General features: G+C 42.3%; 2 protein-coding genes and 1 long non-coding RNA gene across 3 annotated transcripts; 2 read left to right on the top strand and 1 right to left on the bottom strand.

Moving 5' to 3' along the window:
- Positions 1-2,269, top strand: LOC121705350. Its single transcript, XR_006030772.1, has 5 exons — positions 1-472; positions 1,101-1,218; positions 1,331-1,463; positions 1,707-1,761; positions 1,868-2,269. It is a non-coding gene; the product is annotated as an uncharacterized LOC121705350 (long non-coding RNA).
- Positions 2,270-3,411: 1,142 nt separating this feature from the next.
- Positions 3,412-4,822, top strand: LOC121705570 (NHP2-like protein 1). The gene is made up of 3 exons (XM_042086610.1): positions 3,412-3,637; positions 4,045-4,165; positions 4,281-4,822. The coding sequence occupies exons 1-3, from the start codon at positions 3,635-3,637 to the stop codon at positions 4,541-4,543; spliced, it is 387 nt and encodes a 128-aa protein (XP_041942544.1). The 5' UTR covers positions 3,412-3,634; the 3' UTR covers positions 4,544-4,822.
- Positions 4,823-4,902: 80 nt separating this feature from the next.
- On the bottom strand, positions 4,903-12,793 carry si:ch211-256e16.3 (kelch-like protein 20). Its single transcript, XM_042086608.1, has 11 exons — positions 12,490-12,793; positions 11,780-12,073; positions 10,960-11,286; positions 10,708-10,851; positions 8,904-9,090; positions 8,421-8,567; positions 8,077-8,205; positions 7,503-7,679; positions 6,902-7,048; positions 6,314-6,479; positions 4,903-5,767 (listed from the first exon to the last, which is right to left on the bottom strand). Exons 2-11 carry the CDS (start codon positions 12,047-12,049, stop codon positions 5,593-5,595), a joined length of 1,869 nt encoding a protein of 622 aa, XP_041942542.1. The 5' UTR covers positions 12,050-12,073; positions 12,490-12,793; the 3' UTR covers positions 4,903-5,592.
- Positions 12,794-12,839: the final 46 nt, after the last annotated feature.

Below are 12,839 nucleotides of genomic sequence, written 5' to 3'. Positions count from 1 at the left end.
CAGATAGCAAGCATAGTCGGCCCGATTCTGGCTGAGTGCTGGCAGTGTCGGCTGAGGTCCGAGTCGGCTGAAGCACAGTAAACACAGTCGGCCCGATCCTGGCTGAGTGCTGCCACTGTCGGCGGAGTTTCAGGTCGGCTGAGGCACTGTCCCCTTGAATGGGCCGACACTGACACGCAGTAGTTGGCCCGATTGGGGTTTGATGGGCTACTGCCAGTTTTCGAATCAATCTCGGCAGACGGATTTCATACAGTGTGTGGCCCGATACTTCAGGAACGAACACTGATCAGTATCGAGGCTGTTGGCGGCAAAAATGAAACATTTAGCGACAGCCGGACGCTAAACGTACATGGCCCAATTCTGTGAAGTGACTGTCGGCCCATTACATGTGGAAGAGCCACGAGCAGAGCAACTGTTCAGTTTGAAACCAGCAGGACGGCGCGAAACTGTCTCGTTTTGGACACTGCCTGTGGTAAGTAACATGCAACTTTACCTGTTATTGCATGTAAATCATTATGAATGTACGTAGGCTTATTATTGCAGACAAAGTTTAACAAGTAGCATAACAAGAATGGGTGTTTCAGTCTAACCCCCTTGACGATGACGAAGCTAGCGGTAACATACGTTATGATTTCTTAGCCTACTTTGTTGGCCTAATTAGCTGCTACCTTTAACGTCAGTGTTGGTGGTCAAAAACGTTCAGTGCTGTAACGTTAGCTATACTTGCATAATTATGTGGTTTTCAAAGAAAAGTGTGATCTAATCATTTTAGAAATAGCTTAACAGTTAACCAGTATTGCGTGACTTAGAATATAGCGATTGGTAATTGGGCATTTCATCGTTATCTATCCAACTTCAGGCACTAGGCAGGCAGGACTGAGACTGTATGCCTTAAGAGAGAGTGTGTGTGTGTGTGAGAGAGAGAGAGATGGTAGCAGGGTGGGTCCTGTCCTGGTCATGTAAAGCTCATCAAAATCTGTATTTTAAGGTCGTTCTGTATTTTGTACTGAGGGGTTGTTTTATGATCATGTAATCATTTTGAGCACATATACTTCCATTAACCTAACGTTACTGTGACTTTTTTTAAATGTACACCTCAGAATCCAGGCCACACTGACCAGAGACCTGCCTGCACTCCTTTGGATGAAGAAGCTACCTGTGTATACATGTGTGAACCATTTCTTGTGTTGGAAAAACAGGAGACCTGAAGAGCTCTTGGTAAGTTGTACATTGATTTAATAGAATAAGTAATACGTTTTTGTTTAGATGAGCCAAAATCATAGGAATCAGCTTTCATCTAGGCCTGTGTTTTGTGATGTGTCATTTTTAGATGCTTTTGGTTTGCCTCATCCATTATGTCAGCAAAGAACAGGAGTGGGCAGGAAACATGCGCTGTTGAAAACATGGCCAACCAACTGGAGCACCCACAAGGCTCTTGTGAAGGAAGTCCACAAGTGCTTCAGGTCTGTATGTGTTGACAAATATGTCTTGCTCTTGGTGATTGTCATTGGTAATATATCAGCATTTAACAATCACACAATGTAAATGTTGCCCAAAATAACTACCAGGGAGGTGTTACCAAGACAGCTGCAGAATGGCAAGACTGGGCTTTAGTAATATTTTGTCAGACAGTAAAGGATACATAGTTTAATGATTTTTTTCTTTTCTTTTGAAATGACATGCTGTCCATGCATCTCAAATTGAAGGATGGATGGAAAGAACTCTTTGATCAACCCCCACAGAGAGCTGAGGTGGCTATCTGTAAGTATATTTGAGTGGACAGACAGAACTTCTGACAGATGACATGTTGAAATCTTGCTTTAGACCTCATAATGATCTTATAATATTCTTTTATACCTAAATGCAGTTTGGAGACACCCCCGGCTGGTAGTGCTGCTGAAACTGGTGGAGGCAACAATGAAGCGGCAACAGAAAGAGAAGGCAGGTGGCAAAGGTTGCTGCTATTGAAAAATACTTTGAGAGTGAGTATGTGTGCATGTATGTAGCTGGGTAGGTCATGGTACATGGTACAAAAATACAGAATTTAAAGCACTTAACACTTAACTCACAACCCACAACTACTGACAATGGAATTACTCTTTTAGAGTGAGTGAGTGAGGGAGAGAGATAGAATATTTCTGTAAATATTTAATGTTAATTTAGAATCATTTATTTCTTTGAATCATTATACAGTTTTAAAATGTTTAATTGTTTGTGTTTTTGTATATGAAAGAAGTCGATTGTTGTAGATAAAAGTAGATTGTATATTTTAACTTGTTTAATATCTAAAGTGTATATATGTAAAAGCTTGTATAATTTTTAAATGTTTGTTTTATTTGCAAGGTTGTGTTTGTCAAACTTGTTAATAAAAGTAGCTTGTGCTTTTAATTACTAGTTCTGGATTTGTGTTTATTTTCAAGTACTTTTGGTAGTTAATGGGCCACATGTGGCCCGGGGACCCAGCCGACATTCAGCCAACACTCAGTCAGATCAGTTTTATAGTGCGTGGGCCAGTACAGGCCCAGAGGCCCAGCCAACACTCAGCCAACACTCAGTCAGATCAGTTTTATAGTGTGTGGGCCAGTACAGGCCCAGAGGCCCAGCCGACACTCAGCCAACACTCAGTTATATAGTGTATGGGCCAGACCTGGGCCAACAGAATGCATGACAGTCATTTCACAGTGTGTGGGCCACACCTGGGCCAACAGAAACAATAAGAGTCATTTCACAGTGTGTGGGCCACACCTGGGCCAACAGTTCCAATAAGAGTCATTTCACAGTGTGTGGGCCACACCTGGGCCAACAGAAACAATAAGAGTCATTTCACAGTGTGTGGGCCAACAGAAACAATGAGAGTCATTTTGCAGTGTGTGGGCCACATCTGGGCCAGAGGAAATTCTTTGTGTCAGTTATCAGTAATTGGGCCATTGTTGAATGGGCCAACACTCACAAAACCCTGAGGCAAGGTAGTGGGCCAGAGGTGGGCCGGTCAAATTTTGCTATCTGGGTTACTATTGCAAGCAGAGTACTGGATGTATGATGTATGTGAGTGATGACAGTGAAGATGTGTGTGTACAAGTCGAGCCCTATACGGTATTGTTTTTATTTGGAGAATGAAGCCAAATATAGCTCTTCTACTAGGAGGTTTACCACTTACCGAGTTAACCACTTACCAAGTTAACTTACCGAGGTATTTGGAATACCCCCCTGTTCACTCCCTCGGAGGGGTTATGATAAATGGAGCCCTTTGGCTTTATTTAGTTTGAAGATGTCCCGATTAAAACAAGTGAATATTTTTTTAAAAATTGCAAAGTTATGAAATAATATCAATAATAAAGAAGGACTTTTCATTTGACATGTTAATCAATTGGCGCAGGATTATGACACACCGTGTTCGGACACGCCCCTCAACTGACGATTCTGAATCGTTCTGAACCATACCCGGGAACTGCAGTGTGCGTATGTGCTCTCAACAGCAGGAAAGTGGCATTTCCCTCCTTATATTAATTTTTTTTTTTTTTTTTTTTTTTACAAATCAACGTTAAGAACAAATTCTGTCCTCCGTGAAGCACACGCCGAGAGGACTGCATAAGACTTATACATTTTAACTTTACCTACTACGAAGTTAGTGAATATGGTAAGTCATGCACCATTTGCTAAGTTAACGGCTAGCCAGCTAAAGATGCTTATTGCTGATGTTTGCTGTTTGATGTTGTGAACGTGTGTACCAAACACGACAAGCTCTTGTTCGTTTATCAATAAACGAAGTAAAATAGAAATAGTTGCCTATCGTTGATAACTCCGTGAATTAGCTAGGTAGCTCGGGCATGCTAGCCTTCAGTTACAGGCTAGCACTGTTGCTGTGACCTGTGGCTGCAAGTAACCCACGTGCTGTCAGCACTTTTGTGTACAATTTGATGGTTATGAGTTTATTTTACAGGATTACTATATATATATAACGAATGCAGTACTGTTTATTATTCACTACTAGCTGTATTATAAGTACAGATCGAGTCACTGACATGCTTTCCGTTAACATTACAGACTGAACCAGAGGTGAATCCAAAAGCCTATCCGCTTGCTGACGCAACGCTGAGTAAAACAATACTGGATCTTGTACAGCAAGCTTCCAATTATAAGCAACTGCGGAAGGGGGCTAATGAAGGTAACCTTTTGTTAATGTTTTTACAGCGTAGAGGCATATATACAACACAGCTTTGGTTGTAACACTGTAACCGCAATCTCCAAGTTAGCCTAATCTTTATACATTGTCCACACAGCCACCAAAACCTTGAACCGAGGTATTTCGGAGTTCATTGTGATGGCTGCTGATGCTGAACCACTGGAGATAATTCTTCACCTGCCACTTTTGTGTGAGGATAAGAACGTCCCGTATGTATTCGTGCGCTCAAAACAGGCTCTGGGACGAGCCTGCGGAGTCTCCCGACCAGTCATCGCCACATCTGTTACCATTAAGGAGGGTTCACAGCTCAAACCCCAGATTCAGTCCGTGCAAATGGCCATTGAGAGGCTGCTGGTCTGACTCTGAAGTCATGATGAAAGCATGATGTGGACATACAGCGTGAAATATCTATGATGAGTTCAATGTGTGTCCTTTGCATGGCAGAGGAACCCTTTTTTTTTTTTTTGCTCTAAAAGGCAAGTTATTTTACTATCCTCTCTGGTTTATCTGCAACTTTTTTTTTTTATTTAACTTTCACGTTTTAGTGTAGTTTTTCTTAAGCTTTGATCATGCTCATACCACATTGTTAAGCCTGTGAACTTTTTTTGTAGAGTTAAGATAAACATTTTGTTCATGGTAGTACTTTCAGTGTGATTCTTACAATGTTACTGGTTATGTGCTTGCAAAATGTATTTTATTTGAAGACAGAACAGCTCATGACATCTTAAAACATGGTTCAGTATTTAATATATTAACACACATATTCCAGGTAGATGTCTTGAGGTTTGAACATTAAACAAAACAGATTCATATACACACACCCTTCACTCAAGGGTAATTACCTGATTGTCTTAAAGCACTAATATTCCAGTGATGCTAACAATCCATGTAAATGGCATCTCCTTTATACTGATAAATATCAGGTGTGCCCATTAGGCAAAACTTATTGTATGCATGTACTAATTGAAGTAAATAATAAATACAAAATTAACATCACAATAGAAAATACTGTACAAAAATACTACACAAAAGACTACAGATTAAGTTACAATAATACACAAATGGACGCTACAAAACAAAGCCCTAAGGGCACATGATCACATCACATGTTATACTCCAGAGCAGAATGGGACGACACGGTCTACAATCACAAAAAACACACTGCACACATGGGCGAGTGTTTCTTCGACTCCCACCTTTGGATAATGGAATGAATCCACCGGAAAAGGCATATGTGCATGGACCCTTCCACAAGGGTATGTTTTAGCAACCACCCGTGTGTAAGGAGTTGGTGCCTCTTACCGACACACAAATTCACGGGTGCAACACCAATCGTCGTCTTGCTCTGACCACAGCGAGCGAAGTGCTGGCAGAATTTGCCCCTGCATGTGACCGCAAATTTGAAGTGTTCAGTCAACGTCTGGGAACTCCGTCTCAGCAGCAGTCCCAGGACAACTGCCGCCCCGAGTGTCCTTCCTCAGCTGCATCGACACGCAGCTTAGCCAGCTCCGGCTGGTGGGCATCTCCCCTACAATCTCCCAGCTGTCTGTTTCCTCAGAGTACCGCTCGATTGTATCGTGGTACCTGCCAAACAGACAGATAAACTCTGACGTAAGCAATATGTAGCTTCTCATGCAGTTCAGAAATGGAGATGAATGCGAGCAAAAGGGGCTGTTTCTCTCTATTATTATTATTACTACATGTATCAGTATACCTCCACATTTAATTATAACTAATGACTTTGGGCAGCCGTGGCCTACTGGTTAGCGCTTCGGACTTGTAACCGGAGGGTTGCCGGCAAGGCACCTAACCCCTTACTGCTCCCCGAGCGCCGCTGTTGTAGCAGGCAGCTCACTGCACCGGGATTAGTGTGTGCTTCACCTCACTGTGTGTTTCACTAATTCACGGATTGGGATAAATGCAGAGACCAAATTTCCCTCACGGGATCAAAAGAGTATATATACTTACTACTACTTACTTACTTAATTTTCTGCCAACATGCAACCATGTTTGCTAAACTGAAAGCAGCTTTGGATTCAAATATATGCACTTAAACTACAGAAACCTGGATGTCTATTCTTTTTCATTAAACTGAAATATACATTGGAGTGTTGAAAATGTGTTACCTACCTATCCCAACCCTCCTCTCCCCCTAGAACATAAATCTTCCCGTCCACTACAGCCACACCAGGTCGGTACCGCCGCTCCTTCATTGGGGCACACATGGTCCACTGATTGGTCTTGGGATCGTAGCACTCCACCTTGTCTGTGTTCTCTGTGGAAGCATGCCAACCCCCTGTGTGCAAAGGGCAGTGAAAAAGTGCTACAGAATGAGCAAAAACAGGCCGCGAAACAATCCGACGTGATTGTGGATAAACATAACAGAGGAGAAGAAAAAAGTATTTACACAACCTCACCGGAAATAAATCCTAAAATATAGATACAGAATTACTTTTCACATTCAGTAGTATTTGGATCAACTCCACAAAGTCTAATGATCTGGTTAACTCATAAATCTGTCTTTATTTATTTATAATTCTTTCTGGGAGAAATAAGCTAACAAATCTGAATACAAGTTAAACTGATTTGAGCAGAGGGTCGTGTAAAGTTACAGGAATGTATGATATTTTTCTAATGTGGTCCAAAACAAATATCAGAGTACAAGTCAAGTACTGATAACTGGAAGTTAGTGAAAGATGTGACAATTATCCAACTCACCTATAACATAGATCTTGCCCTTCAGGGTGCAGGCAGCCGACCCTGAGCGAGCGATCTGCATGGGGGCTACCTCTGTCCACGCACAAGTTTTTGGGTTGTACGCCTGTGCAAGATCTGTGCCATCTCCATCCTCAAGAACAGCTCCACCTAGTTATGGGAAAGAATAAAAAAGTTATTTAGTTCAATGGGTCAGTGTTTTCTTTTTTTTGTTGGATAAAAAAAATACAGGAAGGCAAAATCATCAAAATTAAAAGTGCTTATAAACTTCCTGGAGCATGTATCATATCAGTATCAGATCGTATGTATGTATCAGATCAGACTAGATCACAGTAAATACAGCTCTGGAAAAATTAAGAGACCCCTGCACATTTTTCTGATCCATTGAAATGTCATCCTACAGTTGCTGAGTGACATTTGAATGAGTTGACAATCATATTCAAATTTGCACTGTTCTCTTCATTGTGAATACGACCTTCAAATCATTCGAATGTCACTCAGCAACCATAGGATGACATCAGAAAAATGTGCAGTGGTCTCTTAATTTTTTCAAGAACTGTGAGTTAGGAGTTACTCTAAGCAGATTAGCAAGCAATGCAATGACCTGTGACATAAAGAAGACCATCTAATGCTACCACAGCAGGGCTGGTGACTGCCATCTTGACTGATTCCATGAACTGCCAGCTGTTGGTGTGGGGATTGTAGCACTCCACTGTGTCTAGGCGAGAGCGGCCCTCCCAGCCCCCCACAGCAAACACATATCCATCCAGCATGACTAGACCTGTGGGAGAGAGAAGGGGACATCTTGCTCAAGAAAAGGAAATCATCACCAAATCATGTACTCTATAAAAACTAATTATTTAATGAAGATTACGTAAACTATCCAACTCAAATCCTTTTCCACCTGCATGCATGACAGTGGCTGTAAAGTGGCTTTATGGGATAAACTTGCACTATATAACAAACTGTTGGATCTTTAAAAATATAACTTGCCACTGGAGACACTGTTACTGATTCAGCAAAACTCATTTTGAAAGCAGTGTCGATGACCACATATACTGTTATTCTACTATCTTTGCATCATTTTGCTCACAGTGTTGGTTATTCTGTGCACATTGCAGAACAAGTGGGGGGGGGGGGCAGAGACAAATAATTGTGCTCTCATGTAATATTCTCACCCAGTTCTGAGCGTGCTACATTCATTGGGGCCATCTCCTGCCATGAGTCAAAGCAGGGGTCATAGCGCCACATCTCACGGCTGGCTGAGCCATCTGGGAACTCCCCTCCTGCTAGATATAACATGGAGCCTGTGGAGAGAAGAAGCAAATACCAATAGATAAAATTATTAGGTCATGTTATAAATCCTCTCCCTACAATAACATTTCCAACATTTTCTGCTCCGTCGACATGACCTACTACCCAATCACCATCGTAATAGCGTTTATCAAAGGCCCAACACTAAAACAAGTGGGTTAGATAAAACCTGATAGCATCACGTTTGGAGCTGTTCGGAGTGTCTCACCTGAAACAACTAAACCGTGTTTGCTGACAGCAAATGGAAGACAAGCAAGGCTCTTCCACTGGTTGGTCATGGGGTCAAAGCTCTCCACACTTCGTAGAACCACCTTGTCGTCCTCCCCACCAACTGTCACAATGACTTCAGCTGTGCCTGTCAGGTACAGTTGCGTATGATGAGAGACAAGATCAATCCACCGTATATTTCAAAGATATTAATCTGGATGATAGTATGGGAAGTATTGCCTGCTGTATTCTCCTTATAGCCATATGGAAAAAATAAAAGGAGGCATCAAGTTGATATAATCATTAAGCATTTTTTATAACACGTATAACCATATGAAAGTTTAAAAAGTGCAAACTTTGAAAATGTACAAAACCGTCAAATGTGATTGTGAGTAGTGTAATGTTACATCTAATTAAATAGTTGCCAATACAAACACCAGAGATATTTGCTGACCGTCTGGAAACAGAAGGTGCGGGGTGGTACCTGTGGAGCGGCGAGGCCGAGCCCTGGGGCCGTAGAGCTCCCCTCTGCGGTCCTGCAGCAGCATGTAATCCTTGGCCTCGGAGATGAGCCTCTGGCACTTGAGGGACTCCTTGACCACATCCAGGGACTCAATGACGTCATGGATGTAGTATGGGCTTATGAGGGGCATGCGAATGTGTTCAAGCACCTGTTGTATACAAAAGCAAATGTAATTGTATACACATAATTGAATATTAAAGGTGCTCTAAGCAATGCTGGGTAACATTAACCTGACTCCGCCAGATAGATTGCTTCGCATTTGCTCCGCATATCCATCTGGGAACTTTCCGTTGGAGAATTTGGGAAGGGGCGAAAATATTGGTTAGCTGATTGGATAAACCATCTGTCTATCACCACCTATGTTGGTGATAGACGGGCCAAATCAACCAATCAGATCAACGAAGCGTTCTTCGAATGGCATCTTTTAACAGACAAGTTAGGTAAGTAGCTAACGTTAACGTTTTTAAACTTACCATTTGTATGTGACATGAACCTCATCAACGACAATCCCCACCCAGTTTTTATGGTAGGCTACACTTCTGAAGAAAGCATATTCCTTCTCGTTAAGTAACTAAGATTCAGGGCTACCAAATACTAACTGGAATTGGCCGTGGAGGATATCTGTGTCCTTCATTACTCCAAGCTACATTGCAGAGACTCCTAGCTTCCTAGCTTCCCCAGGAATACTCGAATATTCGGATAAAACTTCAGAGACAGCTATGCTCATCTTATCCGTGGAAGTCGCCATGTTGTTTAGATTGAAGAGTAGCTTCTCGTTGCGTCACACCTAAACCCGACTCAAAACCAACGCTGATTGGACGTTCGTTTGGCGAACTGCTCCAAATTTTCTCTATCGGAGAGATGCCAGACTAATCTGCGAGTGAAAACCTGAAGACTACCTCCTCCCCCTCCCTCCTGTGCAATTGAAACTCTCCTAAACGCGCATCTTGTCGGTGATTTGCTGGAACAGTTTGTTATGTTATCATTTTTTTAACATTTTTTTACAGAGTATTCAGAACACAGGCAGCTAGCGGATGGTGAGGTGATGTTTGCTGTAAGTGACAAAAAATGTTTTAGCCTACAAAACGTCTGACACCGCTTAGAGCACCTTTAATGTGTGTGTTTACATAAAACAACAAACTCCTCTGCATTATCTTTGTAGGGCTTCAAAGGATTGTTGAATATTTGCTGTTGACACAGTGATCCATTTAATTCGCATAACAACAAACCTTAAAAATGTATGTATTTCCCAAATTCACAGTTTTTAACTACTTTATGAGTCTAAATTGACAATAATAACAGTAACCAAAAACATATTCAAACTGATTCTGTAAGGAGAATCAATTAGTTAGATTCAGGGTAAACAGATGGGCCTTATTCAATCAACCAACCAATCATACAGTACTACTAACCATGCTGAAACATGATCCATATTCATAGCAGAGAACAATGCCCATGTCATGTACAACAACAATAACTTTGCCTGGGCAGTCTGGACAGCTGTGCCCCCTTCTGAGAGGACCCACCCTCTCAACTGATCTAGATGGATTTCAGAGCTTAGCATCTGAATCCCCGACATTTCGAGGCATCTCGTGCCGATACAGAGTAAACCAGGCCAGTCTCTTCTGTAGGCTTAAGGCCAACAGGACTCACAACTAACTACTATTTCAAAAGGGTCATTGTATTACATTAACAATACTGTTTTCTCACTTTGGCAAATAAATTGAAACTCAGACCAAATTCTGAGTTTGTGTCAGTCACTCACTTTTTCAAAGCTCTGTCTCCGAGACGTGCTCTTGTTTAGCCAGAGCATTGCTGCCTCAAACACTGTTTCCTCTTTTGGCACGTTCAGGTGGTCGCTGGAGATAATCTCGGTCAGCTTGTCAGCGCACAGAGACAGGAACTCCTCCTGTTGGCATGGGCAGATTTATGTAACGTAAACACACAGCAGCTCCAAATGAGGAAACAAACAAACAGAAAAAAATCAGTTAAACTGTGTAGGCCTCCTCGATCCCACCTGCTGGCAGACGGTGCTGAAGTGCTGCTGGATGTACTCCATGCTGCGGCGCTCCAGCTCGTGACAGGAGTGCGCCTCGGCGAAACAGTGGATGCCCACACAGTTGATCTCGTCCATCTGGCGCTCCATGAAGCGGCAGCAGGCCTCACGCACTGCCATCACGTCCAGGAGGTTGGCGGCGGCCAGGAGGGCCTGTACGTTGGCTTTGGAAATGACCACCTCGGCCGTGTAGGCGTAGCTCACCAGCATGCCAATCATCTGCGGCTCCACACCGTTGATGGCCACACGCTCCTGACGCGACTCCATTAGATCAGTGGAAAACATGGCCTGCCAGGGATAGTTGCCATAGCATCACTGCATGGACTTCATGATGGTTGTTTATTCTTAAAAGGTGACTGTGACACTATAATATATAGGACACAAGACTTGGAAAAGACTTCTAGTATTTTGATGTTTTTTTAGTTGTGATCATTACTGTGCTTAGATGAAATGCCTTTCATAATATGGCAAAAATGATGACAAAAAACTGATTAAACTGAACTAACTAAAATATTACCAATCTGACATGATGAAGCCTTCAAAATGGGTTATTCTCCTACAGGTTAGCTACCAAAATCTCCAATCTATCTCAAATATGTAGGATATCATCTTTGAATGATTCATGAAGCACTAATATCTCATTAGGCAATGGTAGAGCTATGCTTTGCTGATCAAGAGGGGTGGGGGTTGATTTCACATTAGCAAACACACCAAATGCTCACGTCTCAATAGTCAAGATGTTGTTTTGTCCTCACTGGAGCAACGTGTATGTGAGCCTTACCTGAAAATAGGAGCTAAAAGAGGCAAGCACGATGCGATGGCAGGGAAACTCCTGTCCTCCGCAGCACAGTGTCACATCACAAAAGGCATTATTCAGGCGCAGACTGTTGAGGCCTTCCAGCACCTTGTTGGGATGGCGTGCCTCTACAAACACGTATTCCTCACTGTCCAAGGAGGCGAGGGGAAAACCGGATTCCTCCAGAACAGGAGATGGAGGAAGAGTTGCCGTAGCAGGGGAAGTGGGCGATACGTTCACAACCATTATTTCCATTTTTCTGATCACTGTTCTGTCACTCTGGTTATAGAAGTAATAGGGATAATCGAATTATTCAACTAATCAAAAACATCTTTACACAGTAGGCTGCAACACAGCGATGTTTAACAATAAATATATACAAATTACTCGTAAGGGATTTAAGCGAAGCAAAAACAATGAATACAACGAGCGTATTGCACGTGTAGCCTATGTAGTAGTGACAGTATCACCGACATCGACTGTGACAGCCAGACGACTGGGAATCGCTGGGAAACATGATGGGTATCAAATATCACTATTGACTATCATTTTGCCTCCATACTATTTCCATGGTGAAAAAGAATAATCTTACCACTGTGTGTGTGAGGTGAAATAAAGACCCCGTTACTGATGTCGATGAATCAACAATGATGAACCACCTTTGAAAATGTTTTTGATAAGGGGTGGAACATTACCTCTTACAGATGGTTCATGTTCTTCCAGATCCAGTGTTTACGTCAATGCAGCGGACACCTTAAACCCATAAATCTAGACAAGCAAACTACAAAGGCATCGTGGTAAAGAACCTGATGGCAAAACCACCTGTTGAACATTTTTCAGCAGTCAAATCTTCTAATTTCTGTCAGTGTCGACCTCAGATTGTTTATGCGGAGTCGTGACGCCATGTCTTCTTCTCTGAATTTCTCTAAGACATCATCTACGAAAAATGACATGTTACCGCCCCCTGTTGGAGTTTTATAGAACTCGCCTGTCACCAGGCAAATAAACCACCACCAGATTTTTTTTTTCATCGTCTGCCTTTGGT

Source organism: Alosa sapidissima, chromosome 3, assembly GCF_018492685.1.
Source record: "Alosa sapidissima isolate fAloSap1 chromosome 3, fAloSap1.pri, whole genome shotgun sequence".
Classification (NCBI taxonomy): Eukaryota; Metazoa; Chordata; class Actinopteri; order Clupeiformes; family Clupeidae; genus Alosa; species Alosa sapidissima.
Note: the sequence above shows the minus strand (reverse complement) of the source record. Positions and strands in the feature narration are given on the sequence as shown.